At 60.0% G+C, this 22,476-nt stretch overlaps 2 protein-coding genes across 2 annotated transcripts in view; one reads left to right on the forward strand and one right to left on the reverse strand.

Moving 5' to 3' along the window:
* The first annotated feature begins 4,521 nt into the window (after positions 1-4,521).
* TRAF7 (TNF receptor-associated factor 7, E3 ubiquitin protein ligase) lies at positions 4,522-12,225 on the forward strand. Its single transcript, XM_006873958.1, has 20 exons — positions 4,522-4,573; positions 5,131-5,160; positions 5,211-5,222; positions 7,270-7,386; positions 7,608-7,700; positions 7,897-7,930; positions 8,360-8,543; positions 8,619-8,753; positions 9,372-9,589; positions 9,665-9,738; positions 9,831-9,879; positions 9,962-10,089; positions 10,190-10,272; positions 10,896-10,935; positions 11,024-11,140; positions 11,222-11,344; positions 11,517-11,636; positions 11,725-11,856; positions 11,936-12,086; positions 12,149-12,225. The coding sequence occupies exons 3-20, from the start codon at positions 5,220-5,222 to the stop codon at positions 12,223-12,225; spliced, it is 1,878 nt and encodes a 625-aa protein (XP_006874020.1). The 5' UTR covers positions 4,522-4,573; positions 5,131-5,160; positions 5,211-5,219.
* A 1,833-nt stretch (positions 12,226-14,058) lies between these two features.
* CASKIN1 (CASK interacting protein 1) overlaps positions 14,059-22,476 on the reverse strand; it is a 16,661-nt gene continuing 8,243 nt past the window's right edge. Inside the window, exons 11-20 of the mRNA XM_006873873.1 lie at positions 20,271-20,372; positions 20,081-20,160; positions 19,921-20,005; positions 19,770-19,843; positions 18,941-19,051; positions 18,760-18,861; positions 17,450-17,588; positions 15,353-17,368; positions 14,521-14,938; positions 14,059-14,158 (exon numbers count right to left, since the gene is read on the reverse strand). Coding sequence (XP_006873935.1) covers positions 14,059-14,158; positions 14,521-14,938; positions 15,353-17,368; positions 17,450-17,588; positions 18,760-18,861; positions 18,941-19,051; positions 19,770-19,843; positions 19,921-20,005; positions 20,081-20,160; positions 20,271-20,372 — 3,227 coding nt within the window. The remainder of the gene's footprint in view (positions 14,159-14,520; positions 14,939-15,352; positions 17,369-17,449; positions 17,589-18,759; positions 18,862-18,940; positions 19,052-19,769; positions 19,844-19,920; positions 20,006-20,080; positions 20,161-20,270; positions 20,373-22,476) is intronic.

Genomic DNA, 22,476 nt, shown 5'->3' on the forward strand with positions numbered 1-22,476 from the left:
AGAGGCGGCCAGCCCATCGAGTGCGCGATGGGGCGATCTCTTTTATTGCATGTGCAAAGCCAATTGTTGCTGACCTTTGTCAACCCCACTTTTGCCAGAGTACAGCTGTGCTCCGTCGGGGTTTTCAGTGGCTGATTTTTCGGAAATAGATCACCAGGCGTTTCTTCCGAGGCACTTCTGGGTGAAATTAAGCCTTTATTGGGGCTATAGGTCCTATCTAGTAAAGGGGTGCCTGGTTGCGTGTGGAGTATGGACTGACTGTAGGTCTTGTTGGGGGGTTGGGAATAGTGAGGCGAGTGGACAGGTCTCCAAAGGCACAGTGGGGGGGTGTGGGTGGGAAGGAGTAGGTGTCCACAAGCCCTCCCCGGGGTCCAGCTGCCCAGACCTGTTGATTTTAAGTCAGGCAGTCAGCTGGGGCAGAACCTGGGGTTCAGAGGTGGGGCCCTGCTGAGTCCTATCCTTTCCTCAGGGTGGGGCTTCTGAGGCAGAAGTCTATTCCTAATTCCATGTCATCACTCACAGTTATACCAGTTTTTCGAATGGGCAGCCCAAGGTCCAGGAAAGCATTTAGCTTGCCCCAAACCACAGCTGCTCAGCTGAGGTGGGGTTTGAACCCCGGGTCTATGTGGGCTCCACTCCTGCCCTCTTTACCAGGTGTTGTCGTGAACACCTCAGGGAGTCCATGAGCGCCTCTGTCTGAGCCAGTTCTGGTGTGGGCCTGGGGCAGGGAATGGCTGACCTCTTGCTCTGGAGAGCCGTCCCAGGACAGAAGAGAAGGGACTGCACTTCAAAGAACGGGCTGGGGGCTGGGGAGCAGAACAGGAGGTGACGGGGCTGTCTGGACACCTGAGAAGGGTTAGCCGACCACTCCCAGAATCACCTTCAAACCTGGTTCTGTTGGGGGAGGGTGGGGAACATTGAGAGGAAGTATGGGGAGGCGCTGCCATAGCGGCCCCTGGAGGGACAATCACTGGGCCTGGGCATTGCTTCCACAGGCGGGGAGAGGGTGCCCCGTTCTGTCCCACCCCACTTGGCACTACCAACAAGGGCCAGGCATGCACTGACCCAAAGTGGTATGTGGTCAGGTGGGCTGCCCCTGGAGCAGCCACTACAGCTGGGTGCTGAGATCTGGTCAGCCCTTTCCTCCAGGAAGTCCTCCTGGTTTCTCTCAAATGAGTCACTTCTCCTGAGAAAGAAAGAACAGGGGTGCAGCTTGATCCCAGAGAAGGAGGTGGAGTAGAGATCAGCATTTTTGTGACTGTGGGGAGGGGGATCCTGCCTGCTCCTGAAGGTGACATCATGGGTGTTGGAGAGGCTGGGACCCATTGGGAGACCTGGGCAGCAAAGAGTAGAGAGGCTGCTATGTAGGTACCTGCTCTGGGGTCCAGCTTGTGGTACAGAAAAGGAGAGGGGTGAAGCAGAAGCTTGGGGGAGGGGCCCCTGGGCCTAACGTCACACTATACGTGTCAGGGATGGAAAAACTGTGCTAAGAGGACATCAGGGAACTGCTTGGGGGATCTCATGACTTTGCTATGACAACCAGACCCGTTTCTATAGGATTTGGGGGCTGGGCCTAGACTGCAGCCTTAGGGGCCCTCTGTAGGGGCGGATCCAGGACTGGGCTCCCCAGGTGGCTCTGATGCTGACAGCTATACTTACAGCCCTGACCCTGGTCCATCCAGTGGCCACCTACAGGGCTAGATTTCTCTGCGTCATCAGCACCTCGCTGAGGCAGTGACCACCAGAACAAGCTGTGGCTGACCGGGCTCTCATGGCAGGCTTCCCCTCTCTGTCCCAGCACATGCTGCTCAGGGTACCCCCATGCCTCCACACCTCTTGGGGTATGTCCCAAAGGGGAAGGGGCAGGGAGCCATGTCCAACACCCCTGAGGTGGGGGCTCTAGGGCTGCTCTGGGGCCCTGCAGACCCCTTGGGCTTCAACCCCAAACTCCAGTGTGATGTCCTTCCTTGGGATAGGGACAGCAGAAGGAGAAAGTGCCCAGCTGGCCTGCCCCATGCGACACATCCCAGACAGGCCCAAACGACAGCCTGTTTCCTCTAGGAGCTGGGGGGAAGGAGGGACATTAGTCTCTTTTAAAGACAGACTTTCTGGTTCCAGGGTCCTTCCAGACTTTGGTGATGGGGAAGCCCTTTTGGTTGGCATGGAGGGTGTGACCACTGTCTGTGAAACATCTTCCCCGCAGCCAGGCCCCCGGAATGAGGACCCAAGAATTCCTACGCTGGCTTAGCACCGTCCAGCCACCCAAGAGCCTCTGGTCACTGGGGGTGTGGAAGAGGTGCTACTTTTGGCTCGTGATGACCAGGCCTGGGCTACCCTGGGTCAGCCTCTGCGCCAGCCAGGGGTGTGTCTTTCCCGGGTGTGGCCTGGCCTAAAGTGGGGGAAGCCATTATTGCGAGAGCAGCCCCTTGGGAGCAGGTGGGTGGGCAGCCAGCTCTGGGTGTCTTGCTCAATCCAGACGCAGATCCTAGGGGTGCAGAGCATAGGAGAGGCTGGGATGGGGGCTTGGGCTGCACATTGGGAATCCCCGAGGGCTCCATCATTGGCCAAGGGACCTCCTGGGCGCCTTGTGTGTGGCTGCATGCCCTTCTGTTTACCTCACTTCGGAGCAGGGCTTGCCAACTTGACTCTGGGGGCTGGACTATTGGGGGCCTGCGTGTTGGCCCAGTTCCCCGGGGTTGTGGCTGTTGGCCTGGTCCAACCTGCCACTACCCTAGCTGGGCCTTCAGCCCAGGAAGTGTGCAAGGAGGGGGCAGATGGGTTTGCAGAATTCAGGTCAGTGTCTAGAGCAGCCACCTTTCCTTCCATGGGTGCCTGGAGGACCAGACAGGAGCAAACTGTGGGCTTTCTGGGAAGAGCAAGCCCTCCCGGCCGATTGCTGACAGAGCCTCTCCCCAGCCTAGGTTTCAGGGCCTCACCCCACTTCTGCTGAGAGTGGAGAGCTAGCTGCCTCCCAACCTCAGCCTGAGAGCCACTCTGGGGTCACCGAGAGCCAAGTCCTGGTGGCTGGCCCGCGACTGCCCTGTCCTTTCTCCAGACCCAGGTGGTTGCTGGGGGGCTGTGTATACCTGGAGTGTGTCTGGAGGGCAAGAGGTGGGCAACTTTGGGTTCAAGTGCTTGAGACCCCATGTAGCCTACAGAGTATTGTTAAGAGTGTGGGGGACTGGGTGCCTTAGGACCCGTGATGGAGAAAGAGTCCTGGGAGATGCTGGCAGAGGCCTGAGTCTCAAGGCCCAGCAGATCCTCGGCAGGTGGTGGGCGAGGGTACTGTGAATGGCATGGGAGCAGGTGCTGGGGGACCAGTCCCCTTGTGGTACTACTACTCAGGAGCAGGTCTGGATGGCCACATGGAGAAGGTACCTAAAGTACCAGGCTTTGCCACCCTCGGGGCTGGCCTCCTTTCAGGCAAGGGCAGAGGGTGGATTCACCCAGCCCCTTGGTGCAGGGTAGGGGGCTTGTTTGACCCCAGGCCTCACTGTCCTGGGGCACAGGTTGTTCCCAGCCTCCTGCTCCCAGCCTGGTCACCAGGCCACATGCCAGCCTAGGGTGCAAGCTGGCTTTAGTGCTGGGTGGGCTGAGGAGGTTGTCAATATCAGCCCATGTGCTACAACAGCATAGAGGTGGTGAAGGACAAGTGTGGCCCACATGACAAAGGTCTCCTGCCCTTAGGAGGAGTCTGCGCCCCCCTCGGGCTCCTGGTGGTCACAGGAGTGCTTGGGGCCGGAGCCTGTCCTCAGGGCGGTTTGCCTGTAGCCCTTCCTTTCCTGCATACACACTGGGCCCGGCCCCTGGAAAGAGAGGGGCAGTGGCTTTCTTTGCACTGGGGCTACCCTTATTACACCTACAGGGTCCTGTGGCTAACGTCCCCATCTGAGCCAGGCTGGCTAGGGCTGGTACCATGGTGTGCCACCCTTGTGCTTGCTGCAGCCCATTGGGTCCCCTACCCCTACTCCAAGGTCTGGCTCTGGCTCCAGGAACATCTGACCCATGGCAGGGACAGACCTGGGGGTGACCAACCAGCTGTAACTTGGGGTTGGTGCCTTCACCTTTGGGGTAGAGCCGGGCAGGTGTTTGAGATGGCAACGTCCCGACAGATGGGGACCGGGAACACTGGGCACTTTGCCTTCACTGGCATCAATAGGGAAAGTAGGCCTGAGGGTACCTGCCATGGGAACCCCAGTAAGAACCCCTCATCTGCTCCCCAACAGAGGACGCTACCTGCCAACCCTAGATGCTGCCCAGGCATGAGCTCGGGTAAGAACGCCCGCTACAATCGCTTCTCCGGGGGCCCTGCCAGTCTTCCTGCCCCAGACATTGCCACCGGGGTAAGGTTCCTGTGTACCCACCTACATACATAGGGACCCCTGTGTCCATGAGTTGTGGTTGTGTCTGTCCACACACACACGTAGCATCAGTGTGTGTATGTGAGTGTGTTGTGGGGGTGCTGTGTGTCCTTCTCTCTGGGCCCAGGCCACACCCCCTCTGCTCTCTCTGCAGACCAGGATGGAAACGACCTTCGGGCCCGCCTTTTCCGCTGTTACTACCATCACCAAAGGTGAGCAGCTGAGCCTAGGCCTCTTCCTCCTCACCACCCCTTGAGCAGGAACACCCTGTTCCTGGCCACTCTCAGCCCTGACCATCTGGCACCCCCTCCTCTGCTCCTATAACTCCTTGCGCCCCACCTCCCCACCCCTCTTCTCCCCGCCAGGGTAGCCATGAGGGGCATGCAAGCCAATGTCCCCACTTCTGCCAAGTGACCCTCAGTGTGAGCGTTTGCTGTGTATAGATGGCCCCGGGTCAGGCTGGGACAATGGAACTCTCCCCCCACCCCCACCCCTTCCCTCAACCCACTTGGTTAGGGGCTTGGATCGACTAGGACAGACTGCCCTGTGGTTATACTGGGGTCTGACGATCCTGGGAGACAGCCAAGCCTTCCCCCTTTGGCTTTAATGGAGGGTAGAGGGCCCTGGGTGGGCAGGGGTACTTGCCGGACCCCAGTGGCCTCCAGACCCAGAAGGAAGCAGTTTGGGGGGGGGGGGGTCGCAGGCGAGGAGGATGTCTGGATAAGCTGGCAGACCCCTGGGAGAACTCCATGCTCCTCTTTTCTGGCAGCCGACGGCACCAGCACCTACAAACAACACCGTAGGACCCCCTCCTCCTCCAGTACCCTGGCCTACTCCCCGCGGGACGAGGAGGACAGCATGGTAGGCGAGGGGAGGAAACAGCGCCTGCAGGTGCTTTGAGGTTTAAGTGGCCAAGGAGGCCCCACGTGAGGCCGAGGCGGCCACTGAGGTACTGCCCTGAAGATGAAGAGGGCTTGCTTGGTCCTCAGAGCAGCTGGACCCAAAGAACACGTGAGCAGTAGGAGTAGGATCGAATCAAATCCACTCCTGTGCTGCCAGGGTGGAGGCAGGAGGGGCCTTCGGGGGGCTTCACGAGAGGAAGGGCAGATAGGCTGGAGCTGTGAGGTCAAGAGGTGGCCAGAAATGTTCCCTGAGGCTATGGGAACTATGGAGGGGAGGCAGACCAACGACAAGGGAGCAGGTGGGGGGTAGGGGCTTGGGAAGGAGCTGGGCTGAGGGAGCAGGTGGGGGATAGGAGCTCGGCCCTCCTCTCTTGCTCCGATCCCTCCTTTCCCTGGCTGGACTCTGTCTGCCAGCTGTAGCTCCCCAGCCTCCCCTCTCACTGGGATGGCAGGCCATTTTCTTGGCCTTTTCATAGTACATTAACAGAATACACCTGGGTGCCAGGTGCTGTACTGGGCCCTAAGGGTGCAAGTGTAGGCATCCCTGGACCTGCCCACCGCAGTCTCCACAACTTACAACCTGGACTGGGGATCCAAGGTGGTGTGAACAGTACCACACGGACCCTGGGACTGACCACTGAGGTCATCCGCGGGCACTTTTTTTTTTTTGCAGGCAAAGCTCTGCCCTTCCCCTCCCCACTTCCCCAGGCCAGGTTTTGATCTCTCAGCTCAAAGGTGGTGCGTGACCCAGCCCAGGCCTGCCTGATTTTCAGCCCCTTGACTCTAGCTACCAGGAACCCCTGAGAGCAGGCGTCATGGGAATGGAGGGCCCAGCCCTCTGGTTTCCATGGCGGCCTGGGAGGCTCTGACTCACTTCCTGTAACCTCCTGTCACTGCCACAAGTCTGTGCAAACGCCAGGGAGGCCAGGTCCTTTGGCACACAGTGGGGTCCTGCCTCCCCTGCTTCAAGCAGCCATGGACGGTCCTGGGGCTGCTGACCTGTCCCCACAGCTTGGCCTGCTGCAGCCAGTTTCCTTCCCCCCAGGGCTGAGGGTGTTGTGGCTGCCCTTCCACTGTAGGAAGGCACAGCCAAGCAGCCAGCTCAGGCCTGATGGCTGGACGCATGAGGGAGAAAGGGCAGGCCAAGAGGCACGGCTGGCATTTGGATGTGTGCCGCCGGGTGCTTATCCACTGATCCCCTGAAGGCTTGGGTCTTGGAAGGGGCCCTGGTGGTGCCGTGGGATAAGCATTTTACAGGAAAAAGATTAGCAGTCTGCTCCCATACAGACTGAAAGCCTTCCGTAGAAGCACTGTGAAGTGGTTCTGCTGTGACCATTAGGGTCCTGTGAGTTGGAAACTGAGGAGACAGCAGTGGACTCTTAATAGGGGTTGGCAGCTATCAGCCCCAGAAGGGGGTCGCAGAGAGCGGTGGTGAGGCAGGAGCTCTTATGGAACTTTCCAGACCCTCAGGGAGGGAGGGGCTGCTCCCCCACAGTTGGAAGAGCCTGCTTTCCCAGGATGCTGGCCTGGGGTTGCTGGGTCTGTTCCTGCCTTCCCAGCCTCCCCAGCCAGGGTTCCCTGGTGGGGGCAGCAATCCTGTCACAGCCCAGCCCCATCCCTCCATTGGTTCAGGCCATAGCCACCAGGATTGGCTGGTGGGGGTGCCACAGGAAGCTGCCCCAGAGAGTCCTCCTCAAATTGAATAGCAGGAAGTCTCTCTATTGCACAAAGAAAGTTGCCGATGTGAGCGGGCAGCAGGACAAGTGTCAGGGCTAGGGCAGCGGGGCAGGGGGCTCTGGCCCAGGCCCTCCCGCCGTCCCTCTCGTTCGCCCTCTGAGTGCCCAGGGTTGCTCTGTGAAAGCCTGACTGAACGGAGCAGCGCTGCCGTCGATTGTCCACGGGGCTGGTCCCGCCCTGCCTCCCTGGGCTGGAAGTGCCCAGCTCTGCTAGGCCTACGTGGCCGCGGCAGCCCCCCCAGTGACGGCCTTGTCTCCTGTGCACCGCAGCCCCCCATCAGCACGCCACGCCGCTCAGACTCGGCCATCTCTGTCCGCTCTCTGCACTCCGAATCTAGCATGTCCCTGCGCTCCACTTTCTCACTGCCTGAGGAGGAGGAGGAGCCGGTAAGTGGACGGACGTGGGCGACCTCCAGGGGCATGCGGCTGGGCAGTGGGAGTAGGGTGGGGGCCGTGCGGACCCCTTTTCGCTTTCCAGGAAGAGGCTAAGGTTGATTCAGTGCCAGGGTGCATTCCCTCCGCCCAGCCCCATCTCGGGGGCGCCCTCCCCCGTGGGTACCCCGTGGTGTCCGCAGGCCTGCCTCACCTGCCTTCACCTGGGTTTGCAGGAACCCCTCGTATTTGCTGAGCAGCCTTCGGTGAAACTCAGTTGCCAGTTGTGCTGCTGTGTGTTCAAAGATCCCGTGATCACCACGTGCGGGGTGAGGAAGACGCGGTGGGATCTGCACGTACCGGGCGAGGGGGCGGGGCCTTCTGGAGGGTGGGTGGGGCGGGGCCCGTGTTGCCACCTGTGGGCTGGCGCTGGGGGCGAATCTGTGATGGCCATTTCCGGGTGTGGTGGGGGCGCTGCGGGACTGGGGGCAGGGCCTTCTCTATCCACTTTTGTCTGCCCTACAGCACACCTTCTGTAGAAGATGCGCCCTCAAGTCAGGTAGGCCTCCATCATATCCTCTTCACCTGCTGGGGAGGGGCGCTCCCGGCAGGCCCAAACCTTGGTGGTTTTCCGCAGCCATCACTTACGCATAGCCTAAAGCGCTGGACGCTGGGCACTGGTGCGGGAGTTCCTTATGCAGTGGCTGGCACCAGGCAGGCTTCATGCTCAGTCCTGCCTTTGACCTGTCTAGTAGGTCCTGGGGTGAGCAGAGAGGCCCCTTGGACACCTGCTCACCTTGTGGTCCCTCTCAGACTTGACATGCCCCCACACTTGGGTGCTGGGGTCTCAGGAGGCCGAGTGCTGGGTGGGGGACGTGCTTTGCAAGCCTGACCGTCCCATCCCCGCCAGAACTTAGTCTGTCTGTGGCTGAGTGTTGGGAGGGGTGGCTGGGTGGGCTGTGGGTAAGCATGACCTCACCGGCTCCAGAGAAGTGTCCTGTGGACAACGCCAAGCTGACGGTGGTCGTGAGCAACATTGCTGTGGCCGAGCAGATTGGGGAGCTCTTCGTCCATTGTAGACACGGCTGCCGGCCGGTGGGCAGTGGGAAACCCAGCACTTTCGAGGTGGACCCCCGAGGCTGCCCCTTCACCATCAAGCTCAGTGCCCGAAAGTGAGTGTGACCCCCTTCCCAAGGCCCCTGGGGCCCTGGGCCTGCTCTCCTGAGAGCTCACACCCCCTTTCACAGGGAGCACGAGAGCACCTGTGAGTACCGGCCTGTACGGTGCCCCAATAACCCCAACTGCCCGCCCCTCCTCAAGATGCACCTGGAGGCTCACCTGAAGGCATGCGAACACATCAAGTGCCCACACTCCAAGTACGGGTGAGTGGGTGCGGGTGGGCACGGGCGGCGGGGGCAGGCAGAGGGCCTGGCCAGCACTCGTGGTCACCGCTTCCGTGAGAGTCGTGGTTGAGGACCAGCTGTACCGTCTGCTGGGGAGACAGCCAGGTTCCCCAGGGACACAGTCCTCAGCTGGGAGCCACAGCAACACCTGTCTTTACGAACTCAGTTACAGGTGACACCAAGGAACAACTCAGCCCCCTGGGACCCCAGAGGGGCACGGCGCTGCTCAGAGGGCTGGGTGGAACTAAGGCACTCATGGGAGGGAGACGGATAAAGAACAAGGCTGAGGGGGCTTTTGCAACTGGACTCACCTGGACAAAGGCTCTGTGACCATAGGAAGCAACTGGAGTCTATGGTGGAGGGGAGGTGTGGGTGGAGCTCTCCAGAGGGGATTGGGTTCAATTCTGAGGTCTAGGGAGGGCCTTACGGGAGCACCGAGCAAGGCCGAAGTGACCCGTTGGCTTCCGGGAGTGAGGAGGAGGGCAGCATCATCCAGCAAGAGCCAAAGGGGACTGGCCTAGGGGCTGGAGAGAGACTCAGGTTGGGGAGGCCAGCCGACAGTGGGCAAGTGGGCAGGGCAGCCATCCTGTGCCCCAGGTGTACGTTCATCGGGAACCAGGACACGTATGAGACTCACCTGGAGACGTGCCGCTTCGAAGGCCTGAAGGAGTTCCTGCAGCAGACAGACGACCGCTTCCATGAACTGCAGGTGGCCCTGGCCCAGAAGGACCAAGAGATCGCCTTCCTGCGCTCCATGTTGGGCAAGCTCTCGGAGAAGATCGACCAGCTGGAAAAAAGCCTGGAGCTTAAGTTTGGTGAGGCCCAGTCCAGAGCAAGAGGTGGGAGTGCCCCGGGGCTCTGGTGACACTGGTCCCTCCCCTCCCCGCCAGACGTCCTGGACGAGAACCAGAGCAAGCTAAGTGAGGATCTGATGGAGTTCCGGCGGGATGCCTCCATGCTGAACGTGAGCTGCCTGACGACTGCTCAGAACTGCACTAGGGGGCTGCCTGCGGGGACACCACAGCCTGCCCACCTGCCTTGTTCTTTATCTTGCAGGATGAATTGTCACACATCAATGCTCGGCTGAACATGGGCATTCTGGGATGTGAGTATGTGGCCCCTCCGCATGGCTCTTCCCCCTGCTCCCAGGACCCCCGTGGTTCCTCACACCACCCTCCTCTGTGCAGCCTATGACCCTCAGCAGATCTTCAAGTGCAAGGGGACCTTTGTGGGGCACCAGGGTCCTGTGTGGTGTCTCTGCGTCTACTCCATGGGTGACCTGCTCTTCAGCGGCTCCTCTGACAAGACCATCAAGGTGGGCAGGGTGGACTGAGGGGTGGGCCTGCCTGCCTGCCTTCACCAGGGCCCCAGAGTCTCACTCCCTTTCCTTCTGGGCACCCCAACTTTGTCTGCAGGTGTGGGACACGTGCACTACGTACAAATGCCAGAAAACTCTGGAAGGTCATGATGGCATTGTATTGGCCCTCTGCATCCAGGGGTAAGTGCAGCCCCTGCTGCCTTCCACCCCTCCTGTGGAGCCCCCTGCTGCCTGCACAGAGGCAGGGCTTTGGAACACCTCCTTAACTGCCAGTGACCTGTGGCCATAGTCCTGGGCACAATTCTGGGCCTGGGGACCCCTGAGGAGCATCTCCCTGACCCCCCAGAAACCCTCTTGTCCTGCTCTTCTACCTTTTTGTACGCAGGCCCAGATGTGAGCGTGTGTGTGAGCATATATGTATGTATGTATGTGAGCATGTGTGATTGAGTGTGTATGTGTGAGCAAGCATGTGATTGTTGAGGTGGGTGTGCATGTGTGTGTGTGTGAGCGTGTGCGGCCTGAGTGTGTCAGTGTGTGTGCACACTGCCTGTTTCCGGGTGGCAGCCCCCCACCTGCCAGCTCCAGCTGGGCAGATTGATGCAGCGCTAACTGGAGGGTAATTACCTCACAACTCAGCTGTCAGATGGTTCCCAAGCAGGCAGGAAGGGCCTGGCTGCCACTTGCATGTCTCGGTGTTGGGGGAAGCAGCAGTGGCCTTGGCCTAAGCTGTCTGTGCCTAGTGGCTCTGGACAGGGGACTGTTGATGAGGACAGTGGCCTTGACGCACAGGTTTTGCTTCCCAGGTGTAAGCTGTATAGTGGCTCTGCAGACTGCACCATCATTGTGAGTGAACAGGTGGGCTGGGGGGGGGGGGCGGGAGGTGGGGCCTGGCTGTGACCACACCCTGAAACACTTGGCTCTCCTTCCCCAGGTGTGGGATATCCAGAACCTGCAGAAAGTGAACACCATCCGGGCCCACGACAACCCAGTGTGCACTCTGGTCTCCTCTCACAACATGCTTTTCAGTGGCTCCCTGAAGGCCATCAAGGTATGGGGTGAGGTGGGGTGGGGCGGATACAGGGGTTCCAAGGGTACTGGGACTCCCGTCTCCTTACTGCTGGCCCCGCAGGTCTGGGACATTGTGGGCACCGAGCTGAAGCTGAAGAAGGAGCTGACAGGCCTGAACCACTGGGTGCGGGCCCTGGTGGCTGCCCAGAGCTACCTGTACAGTGGCTCCTACCAGACAATCAAGGTGGGCCACCCCTGCCAGCAGGCCCTTACCCTCTGCCTGCAATTCCTAGCCAAGTCCTGTGCCAGGGACCACTCGTAGGATACAGGACAGCTGGGCTGGGCCATGTGGGTAGTTGTAGCGTGCAGAGCCCTGCGGGAAGGGGTGCTTGCTCATACCCTGCACTCATCCACAGATCTGGGACATCCGGACCCTAGACTGCATTCACGTGCTGCAGACGTCCGGAGGCAGCGTCTACTCGATTGCTGTGACAAGCCACCACATTGTCTGCGGCACCTACGAGAACCTCATCCACGTAAGGCCAGGGACAAGGCAGGGCCTGACTTGGGGCCCTGCTCTACCGCCCCCGTGTCCCTCACCTGTCCGGGCTCACCCCCTCCCAGGTATGGGACATTGAATCCAAGGAGCAGGTTCGGACCCTGACGGGCCACGTGGGCACCGTGTATGCCTTGGCGGTCATCTCAACTCCAGACCAGACCAAAGTCTTCAGCGCCTCCTATGACCGGTCCCTCAGGGTACATGCTAAACCAGGGTGCCAGGTGGGGAGGGAGGGGCCTTGGTGACTACGTCACCTCATGTCTTTCATGTCCCCAGGTGTGGAGCATGGATAACATGATCTGCACACAGACCCTGCTGCGGCATCAGGGCAGCGTGACAGCGTTGGCCGTGTCCCGGGGCCGCCTTTTCTCTGGCGCTGTGGATAGTACCGTGAAGGTCAGTGCTGCAGGAATTGGAGCTGCCCACGGTGGGCAGCAGATAGGCGGCAGGGGCTGTAGGCACCCCTGACACTGAACCCCATTTTTTCAGGTGTGGACCTGCTAACAGAGAGCGTGGGTCGGGCCTTGGCTCCTCTGGTCCTGTCAGCCAGCTGGCCGAATAGGTGACCTTGGAGCTCTGGCTGCCCCATGGGACCTGGGAGACAAATGGGGCAGTGCCTTCCCGGCCCACGCTCAGTGGCATCCCCGCCGCAGCCCCAGGTACGACGCTCGGCCAGCCCAGCCCGATCCCTTCTCAAGATGGACTGCGGGCATTTTTATACATAAAGTTTTCTACTGTTTTAGACTGTACATATCTTTGATTACTTCAATGGAAATAAACGCACAGATGGTGTCTGTGAAAGGGGTCCTTGGTGTGGGTGGCTGCATTCAAAGACGGGGGACGCCGCCCCCCAAGGATGTTGAGGAGGTGTGGGGGGCATGAAGGATATTCTTTTTACATTTGAGGGGAGTTAATTCACAATAGGGTCCGTTTTTGACAGTGTGGAAGGGGCCAGAGTGTCTTCCAGACCCTTGGAAATGGCCCACCACTCTGCTTCTCCTCTCCAGGACAAGGCCTACCCCCACCATGGGGCCAGGGTCCTAGCCCCAATTCCGTTCTTTCTAACACCAGACCTGTGGCCCCCCCCCCCAAAAAAAAAATAGACCATGTAGCTCTGTGTTCTGCTGTTTATTGACAGCTGACAGTAGCCCCCTGCCTTCACCCTTCCCACCTGCTGGAGACCATCCTAAAGGGCGGCCAGGGCTGGACACCACCTCTGGCAGCTCCTACACCCATCCTGTCACCATGGTCGGCTTGGCTGGCTTTCAACGGTTTTCGATTTTATTTTATTATAAGAAATGTCAAAGTTGTTCCCAACACATGTGGATCAGCAAACACAATAGAGGAGACCAGTCAGTACTTTTTCAGGGGAAGAGAGAGAAGTGGGTCAGAGAAACGGGGTCAGGAAACCACACGACATGGCCGTGGACCACGAGCAGAAGCGGCCTTCAGAACTTGAGTGGGGGTTGGGCTGGGTGCTTGTGCAGGGCCAGCGCGGGGTCAGGGGGTGGGGGCAGGCACGCACGTACACGCAGCTGCATGCGCGCCTCTGCTCCCACATTGCGGTCACACGCTCACGCTCGCCCAAGCACACCCTCAACCACGCTCTCAGGACTCGACCACGCCCCCATATTCCGCAGGCCTGGAAGTGGACACAGCCCATCAGCTAGCAAGGCACATCCAGTTCCTCAGAGAAGGGGTCGGGAGGTGGGGGGAGGAGAGGCCCTGGCAGAGCACCAACCCCCTCCCTGATCCCCAGCCCATTTGTGCTACTGGGCCAGGGGCCTAGACCCCCTGGACAGGGGGTGGGTGGGAAGGACGGACAAAGGGGCCTGGGCCTCTTAACAGCTTTTGTCCTTTCCATCGGTAAATGTTTTCTTTATAGAATCAATATTTTTTTCTTTAAATATATATTTGTTAAAGTTATACCTTTGTGTCTCCCTGGGGGGAATCTGCCTCAGCTCGTTCCCAATAAATTAATACTCTCCATAGTTTATATTCTGGGGGAGGGGGATGCAATGGAGTGGGGGGGGGTCCCAGTCTCGACCTCCTACCCCTGGTTTGTGCTCAGCCAGAGCAGCTGCCCGAGGAGGTCTCCCCATCGGCAGTTCTGTGCTGGGCATAGACCTGTGCTCTGCCGTGAGGTCAGAAGACTCCAGCGGCATCCTCTCCCCACCACCAGGGTAGCCCTGGCGGCCCAGCAGGTATTGCACGGGGAGCAGCAGGCAGGGCCGAGCCTTGGGCAGGCAGCAGGAGTTGTGCTTGTGCAGGGGCTGGGGGAGGCCCGCCCCCAGCTCAGCCAGCGGTCGCTCGGCCCAGATGCCCGTCCTGAGGTAAAGGTCAGTATGAGGGGCCAAAGCCTGAGCAGCGCGGGCGGACCCCCAGAGGGCAACGGCCCGTCACTCCAACATGGCATCCAGCTGGTCGGCCAGGTCGTCGAACATACTGCCGATGTCATCCAAGATGCTGCCGGTGCTCTTCTCCTCTGCGGCCGACGGGCTGGGGGCAAGGGGGCATGCATGAGTTGGGCTGGTGGAGGACCATTTCCTCTGTCTCAAGCCGGTCCCGGTGCGGGGACAAGAGCAAACCACACCCACAACCACGCCCACTCCAGGTCTCAGAGTGTAAGCACTGAGGGGCCTGGATGCACTATCCGCCCGTTTCCTCCCATGGCTCGCCCTACGTCACGCCCCGCTCACGCCAAGGCAATACCAACTGGAGAGATCAGGGAGGAGACTCCGCCCCCTCGAGTCCAGCCACTCCCCACCAGGATCCGCCCACAGGCCAAGCTTCAGAAAACCCCGTAGTAAAGGGGCGAAGGCGGCTACAGGCCCCGCCCCAGGCCGCCCCGCTGCGCCTACCGCGGTCCCTGGCCGTCTTCCAGTCGGATCTTTTCCTCTACAGCTTGCAACGCAGCCGCCAAGCAGGCGCTGGTCTCCTCCAGCTTCTGCCGGGCACTGTCCCCTGGCGAGGCGCCGTCAGGCACGGCAGGGGCTCCGGCGGCGGCGGCGGCGGCGGCGGCGCGCGGTGGCTTGGCGGGCACGTGCAGCGCGGGCACGCCGGGGGATGGGGGCCTAACCGGACTGGAGCCCACCGGAGGCGGCGTGCCGGCCGGCTTGACGAGGGCGGCTGGCGGCTGACGCGCCGGTGAGGGCGCGGGCGAAGGACTGGCGCTGCCCGACTGCAGCCCCGCCGTAGCCTTGATTGGCTTGGGCGCCGTAGGCGGTGGCGGTGGCTTAGGTGATACAGGCGGCGGTGTCCCGTGGGCACGCTTCACTTCTGTGGAGAGGACGGCGCTGGCACCAGGGAAGGGGACCCACCCTCCAGTGCCACTAGGGCGCGCTGCCACATGCAAATGCTGGTCATCACTTCTGCGGGGAAAGACCTGGCCTGGGAGAATCGCTCACCAACCTCTCCTCTAAATGGGCCTACTGTGGTCCCAAGGATTGCTTACATGCCATAGGTCTTTTCCACCCCTGACCCGCTCCTTGCTTTTGCAGTGGGTAACCCCTAACCGGTCATCTCCCACCTCTCCTCCCTCCAGAGTGGCATTCAAAGGTTTATATGCAGAACCGTGCCTCTTTGTTCCCAGCTATGGGCTGGGGTTGTCCACTCCTACCCAGGCTTCCCAAATTCCAGAAGAGGTGTGGGAAGTGGACAGGATCCTGCTTGCCATTCATTCCCTGCACCTACCTGGGCTGCCAGGGCCTGGGAGAGGCACCTTCTTGGATGCCGGAGTGGGTGAGCCCTGCATCTTGGTCATCGGCTGAGCTAGGACAGGCTTGGGAGAGACGGGTGGCTTGACCGGCTTCCGTGCATCACCCTCTGGCAAGGGCAGTGGAGGCAGATGCACCAGGTCGGCCGGGGGCGGCTGAACAGGTGGGGGCGGCGGTGGCAGATCTGGGGGTGCACCTTGCTCAGAAACGGGCCGTCGGCGCATGGTCCCCGTGCCATTCTGATACACAGACAGGGGAGGTGGGGGGGGCTCCAAGCCCACCTCCCGCTCCTTGGTCTTGGGCCTGCGCTTGACAGTGTCAGACTCCGTCAAGATGAACTTGACATTCTCTTGCTGGCTCTGCTTGGCTCGAATGCGCCTCTTGAGAGTGGAGCTGGCCTCCACCCTGGCCAGGGGAGAGCCCTCGCTGCTGCCCTCTCCCTTGGCTGGGCCTCGGGGTCGCTGCCGGGCAGCACCATCTTCAACCAAGGGCCCGTGTTGTTCAGTAGGCCCCACTGGCTCTCCAGACCCTCGGCGGGCTGTGGCCAGAAGTCCAGTGACAGGCCCACTGAGCGTGCGGCGCCGGTTTACCACCTCCCCGTCGGGCCCAATGGCCTCCTTGTGCTTCAAAGGAGCCAGCACCGTGGCCACACGGCCTGGTTCAGGGCTGGCAGGACGGGGTATGGGGTGGCCCTCTGCAGGCCTGCGGGCAGCCCGGCCGCCACCCCCAATGGACGACAGCTCCAGCATGGCCGCGATGCTCTTCACACTGCCGGCACTGCCCGTGTCCACGCTGCCGGCTAGGTCGCTGGCCCGCCGGCGCTGGGCTCGGACTCCCAGCCCACCGTCCTCAGGCCCAACACCCTCAGTCTCTGCATCTAGCCCCTGCTCATCAGCCAGGTTGGCATTTGCCAGGGCAGAGCTGGAGCGCTTGGGTGGAGGTGGTGGGGGCCCCTTCTTTCGTGGCCGCACAGCGAAAGATTGGCTGCGGTTGACGTTCTTGTCAGCGCCAGCGGGTGCCCGCACCGAGTGGCTTCGGCCCACACGCCGCTGGACAGTGGCATAGGGTCCTGTCGCCGAGGGAACCAGCAGCTCGTCCCGCTCCGGCTCGCTGTCTGACGCTGCATAGCGGTTCAGGCTGTGGGCACGCTTCTTGGGCCGCCCTGGCTCACCATCAGCCTCGGGGGGCAGGCACAATCTGGGCACAGGCCCTGGGGCCACTGGGGCTGCTTCCCCCTCCACAGGCTGGGGCAGCACATAGGCAAAGCCTCGGTGGGTGGGCGACTGGGGCAGTGAGCGGGGGGACATGGGCCGCTCCGTTGGTGGCAGCAGCTGTGGGGTGGGCTTTACCTTGGCTGTGGCCGGGGTGGGGCCATGAGGCCCCGCCAGAGCCTGGGGGGAGCCAGGCCTGGCTTTGGTGGGCGTCTGCGGGGGTGTGAAGTGGCTGGCACCTGGCGGGAGGACCTGTCTTAGCTTTCCAGGTACCGGGGGTACACTGGCTCTCTTGACACTGTGGCCATGACGGCTGGGCCGGGCCTCCCTGGGGGGAGTGCTGGGGGCTGGTCCCTCATCCAGCAGGTACTCCTGGCTCCGGGACATGGGGCTGCCAGGCCCAGGAGGTCCATCGCCCAGCAGTTCCTGAGAGCTGCTCATGTGACGTGCCCGCCCACCCAGGCTGGGCTCCTGCCGCAGGCTGCCTCTGGGGGTGGGTGGCAGCTGGTTGTAGGTCTTCTCAACAGTGGCGGCAGTGCCCTCAGCTGGGCCGGTCATAGCAGCCTGCAGTTCCCCACTAAGCTCACTGTCCTGGAAGGTGGTCATCTTCGGGGACTGGCAGTCAGCAGGTGTGGGCTCTGGTGGGGGAGGTGACTCAATGGCCACCACCTCCAGCGATTGGGGTGCCTTCCGGCGCAGGGGGCCCCCCTCATATTTGGCGTATTCCGCCTTCTGCAACTCTGCCAGCTTCCTCACCGCAAGCATCAGCTTCTTCTGGTGTCCTGCATGGGACATGGGACATGCATGGGGTCAGGCTGTGGGCGGAGTGGGTGCGGACGGGGGCAAACGGGGCAGGCCCTCACCCAGCTTGGTGATGCCAATCTCCTGCAGGTCCTCCCAGGTGATGTCAGTGATGAAGTCGATATTCTCATAGCCATTGTCCACCAGCACCTTGTAATACTGGGCCAGGCCGATCATGGACAGCCACACGGCCAGGTTAGCCTGGGGGCAGGGGACACAGAGGGCAGCCAGGGCGGGCCGGCCGCCCTCACCCTCTCCGCCTCTTAGGAGCTGTCCCAGGGACAGGGCACTGGACCAGCCGGCATAGACAGACAGATGGACAAACAGACAGGCTGGAGATGTCAGCATCGAAGACAGCATGGGCACAGCCTAAGTGCCCCTTAGGTATGGAACAGGAGCCCCAAGCCAGCTCTTTGGGGCACGTGTTAGCACACCCAGACACACAGATACAAGGCATTATCTTTCCTTGGATGCCTACCCCGGGGGAAGTGGAAGAAATCACTTCCTCCCTTTTCCCTGCCCCCAGGGACAGCTCCCTGCACAAACTCGCCAACACGTTGTGGACACAGACACACATCACAGCCACATCGGACACACACACTGCACACGCACGGCACACTCAGCCACGTATGGGCACCGACACCCCTTCCGCATCACACTCGAACACATCTCCTGTGCGTACACATCCTCACACATCACCACCTGCCTCCTCCAGCACACATACCTCCAGCCACATCACTCTGTGCTTCACTCAGAAACACCTAAGTGCTCCCTGCAGAGGGGGACCCTGCTCACACACAGACGCACGGCACACTCCTCACCCCCAGGATGCGCACATGGAGCAGACTGAGAGGTTTCCAGCAGGTTGAGAGGGTTTGAGCCACCGACAAGGGGCAGGACAGCGCAGGTGGGTGAGCATTTGGGTGGGTGCAGACCCTCCAGATAGTAGCCTGTAGCTGGGCTACGCCAAGCCACCTGCTTTCAGCCTACAATCTGTTCCCACGAGCCAGCTAACTGCACAGGTGCCAAACAGGTGGGTGCAAACAACTGTCCACGGTGCCCTGGGTAGAGTTAGCAATGACATGCATGTCCCTAGGTGTGTACAAGCACATCCCGGCAATGTGTGGCCTGCGTGGTCCTTGGTGTGATGGGCAGGGGTCGTGGTGTCCCCACTTGACTGGCTGAGCTGGCAGGAGTATGCAGGTGGAGGGGGGCACCCCTGAGACTCTGCCACCCCGGCCTCTGCCCCAGGGAGACTGGCCCCAGTGCCTGTGACAGACAGGAGGCTGTTGGGGGGTTCGCTGCTAGAACCAGCCTGTCAGTCTGTCTGTCCATCCTGGGCCCGGGCACTAGGAGGTGAGGGGGGCCTTACGGGTTTGTGCTCGGGCAGCCAGTCGGGGATGCTCAGCCCACTGATTTCTGCTGTGATCTTCTTCCGGTGGCCTGGCTTGGTGACACCAATGGCTGTGAGGTCCTGAGGGAGGAGGTCTGTTAGCAGGTGGGAGGCTGGGACCTGTTGGGGAAGCAGGCGACAGCTAGCTGGGGCGACTCACCTCAGGGGTCATGCGGCTGATGGTGGGCAGGTCGTAGCCGGCACTGATGAAGTTGGGTGCGTAGAGTTGCAGCTGGAACGTGGCCAGCCACTGGCTGACCGCCTCGGCACTCTGGAAGACACAAGGGCACCCACTGCAGGGCTCGCCTGCCTGCCCACTGGCCATGCACCCCGCCATGCGGAGCAGCCTCCTCTGCGTGCAGCGCCGGCTTGGCCATCCGATGTCTCTGCGCTGGGTTCCGATCAGCTTGTTTGACACCACCTTCCTCGGACATTGTTGGCCATCCTTCGTCATCTACACCCGGATGCTTCCGCCTCTATCCGTCACAGACCCTGACCATCCCCTTACACCAGGGATGCCGAGCCAGGGTCTGGCAGGATGCTGCCACCATCTTGGGGGGGGGGGGCTTGGATTGGGTGGCTCAGGGCTGCCCCTCTACTTCCAAGGAAGGTGGGCTCTGCCCCTATGGGCAGGAGCCCTCACCTCCTCTGGTACCAGAACTCAGCCAACATCAAGGCACAGGTGCACACACACACCTTGTATGGTCTCCCACACCTTCCACACCCTCGGTCACACACACACTTGTGCCGGCCCCGGGTCACACTGCTTGGAACACATACGACGCTCTTGCTTCCTTCATGCCTGTCTCACTCACTGCACATGATCTGTACGGACACACTGGTTCACATGCACAGCATACACATAGACAACACCTATACATGCGTGCGTGTGCACACACAACACACACAGACTGAGCAACAGACAGAGGGCAGGGCTTGACCCATCATGGCTGCCCAAGCCCACATGCAAGCTGGGCATCGCCCAATACCTTTCCCTCAGACGCCAGATCTGGCTTCCTGGGTGACTGTTCTGCATGGACAGGAGGCTGGGCCCTGGTGGTACCTTTGGACCAGAATAGTGGTCAGGGAGCGGTAGCTCAGGGATCTATTCCAGGTCAGCAGTTACAACCTCTTTCTTACCTGCAGAACCTTCCAGAGGCTTGACGGGGCTGTCCCCAGGGCTGGACTCAGAGGCAGACTTCTGGGAGAGCACAGTGGCCAGGAGCTACAACCCAGAAAGGCCACTCACCTGTGTTGCTCTGGGGCTTGGCCACCCAGGCAGCCACTCCACCCTACCTACCTTGACGCCTTCGGAGCCTGCATGCAGGGCATGGCCCCGGCCACCAGCCACGCTGCTCAAGCTGCCGCTGCGTTCCCCACCTGTGAGCATGAGAGGGCGTCAGGCAGTGCAGACCCCAAGTCCCCTCCGCACAGCCCCAGTGGTGCCTGGTGGAAGGACCAACACCCAGACCCCTGGGGCCCAAGTCTACCTGCAAAAGGCTTCCTCAGCACCCAGATTTCCTCTGGAGGCACAGAGGACCCCGACGAGCCGCCTCCCGGGGGTGGGCTTGGCTCAGAGCCTGCTCGAGAACCTGCTGACCCAGCACGGGCTCTCTGAGATGTGGCCAGGGCAGCTTGAGGTCCAGCCCATATACCACCCATACATACAGTCAGGTAAACAAATGCATACATACAGGGAGAGACACACAGATAAACTCACACACACAAACACGTGGACAGACACATGTACACACACGGAGACAGAAAGACACTCTTCCAGGCAAACACAGAGACTTAGACATACACAAAGACACACTCTCACATAACAGTCATATATACAGGTATACAGATACATCCTTACATACACACACACACACTGGGGTACAATGGATTGCTTTTGTATGACTTTTCTTGCTATCATATTATAACTACCACCAAATGACTGGGTGGTGGTAGTGGTTGTTGTTAGGTGCCATTGAGTCGGTACCGACTCATAGTGACCCTATGCGCAACAGAACAAAACACTGCCCGGTCCTGGGCCAACCTCACAATTGTTGCCACGCTTGAGCCTACTGATGCTGCCACTTTGCCAATCCACCTCACTGGAGGTCTTTGGACTTTGCAAATAAAGTACCTGCAGCCAATCAAAGGGATTGGAGAGCTTGCTAATAATGTGAATAAGGTGTATGGTACCCTTGTGGGGGTGGGGCCATGCCAATAAGGTGTTGTTGGTAAATGCCTTCGAGTAGGTTCTGACCCATAGCAACCCTTCATAGGGTTTCCAAGGAGCGGCTGGTTCAAACTGACTTTGCAGTTGAGCACATTAACCCACAGCGCCACCCCAGGACTCCAGTGAGGCATAGGGAGCCCTAATAAGGGGGTTCATCAGCTTCACCATCCTGTGAGGCCTAAAATGAGCCATCCAGGGGTGGGGAGGACAGATCTGACAACCAGCAAGGAGAGAGGAGTGATGAACCAGGACCCGAGTCCCTGCACCCAGAGCCTCTCAGATGCAGGAGACAGAGAGAAAGGGCAAGAAATACCAGGACCGGGAGAGCTGAGCGCCTCCGACCAGGATGCTTACTGGTGGCGGGCTGCCTCTGGGCACTTCCTGGTGAAGCTAAAAGAGTTTTGAGCAGGACAGAAGGCCAGAGAGAGGTCTGCCTGTGGGCAGGACTGTGAAGAGGCCATCCTCATTGAACAACTGCATGTTGACTTGTTCCAGATCCTGAATTGTAACTCGTTACTTCCCTAATAAACCACAGAACTGTGACTAGTGCTTGAGTTCTGTGCCACCATTCTGATGAATTCATCATGTCCAGCAGAGAAGTAGAGAGGTCCACAGGAGGGACTGATGCTGTTAGAAATGGTAGAAAGGTCACAGAGAGGATTTGGATCTGCTGACTTCGACTTCACTGGAATCAGCCTGGACTCTTTCCCTCTTGGGAAGTTGAAAGAGGTCAGCCACCTCCAGCACACCTTTACACACACACACAGTCCTCACTGGACTGTTTCTCAGATACTATGTTCTTTACAACTGGAGGGTTTGTAACAACCCTGCATGGAGCCAGCCTGTCAGCACCAATTCCCAACAGGACCACTCATGGTGTGTCTGTGTCCTCTTTGGGTCATTTTCACAGTTTCAAACTTTCTCATCTTGCTGCTGCGCACTTCCTAGATTACAGTCTAGTGCCATACATGTTTTTTTATGCCATACATGTTTTTATGCCATACATGTTTTTTATGCCATACATGTTTTTTATGCCATACATGTTTTTTATGCACTGGGAACCAAAAAACAGATGCTGTGCTCTCTTGGTTGTGATCTTCGCTTAATGGCAGTGGTCTGGAGCCAAACCCACAACATCTCTGAGTTCTACCTGGATACATAGACTGCATCCTCACAGACAGACCCCCATCCTCACAGACAGACCCCCATCCTCACACAGACCCCCATCCTCACAGACAGACCCCCATCCTCACAGACAGACCCACATCCTCACACAGACCCCCATCCTCACAGACAGACCCCCACCCTCACACAGACCCCCATCCTCACAGACAGACCCACATCCTCATAGACAGACCCCATCCTCACAGACAGACCCACATCCTCACAGACAGACCTCTATCCTCCCAGACAGACCCACGTCCTCACAGACAGACCTCTATCCTCCCAGACAGACCCACGTCCTC

The sequence above is a fragment of the Chrysochloris asiatica genome, unplaced genomic scaffold (genome assembly GCF_000296735.1).
Source record: "Chrysochloris asiatica unplaced genomic scaffold, ChrAsi1.0 scaffold00257, whole genome shotgun sequence".
Taxonomy (NCBI): Eukaryota; Metazoa; Chordata; class Mammalia; order Afrosoricida; family Chrysochloridae; genus Chrysochloris; species Chrysochloris asiatica.

What these genes read in the sequence shown, in the direction of transcription:
- TRAF7 (XM_006873958.1), top strand. An exon ending in GAACATGGGCATTCTGGGAT is followed by an intron (nt 9,880 to 9,961) that starts GTGAGTATGTGG and finishes TCCTCTGTGCAG; the next exon opens with CCTATGACCCTCAGCAGATC. An exon ending in CTGCAGACTGCACCATCATT is followed by an intron (nt 10,936 to 11,023) that starts GTGAGTGAACAG and finishes CTCCTTCCCCAG; the next exon opens with GTGTGGGATATCCAGAACCT.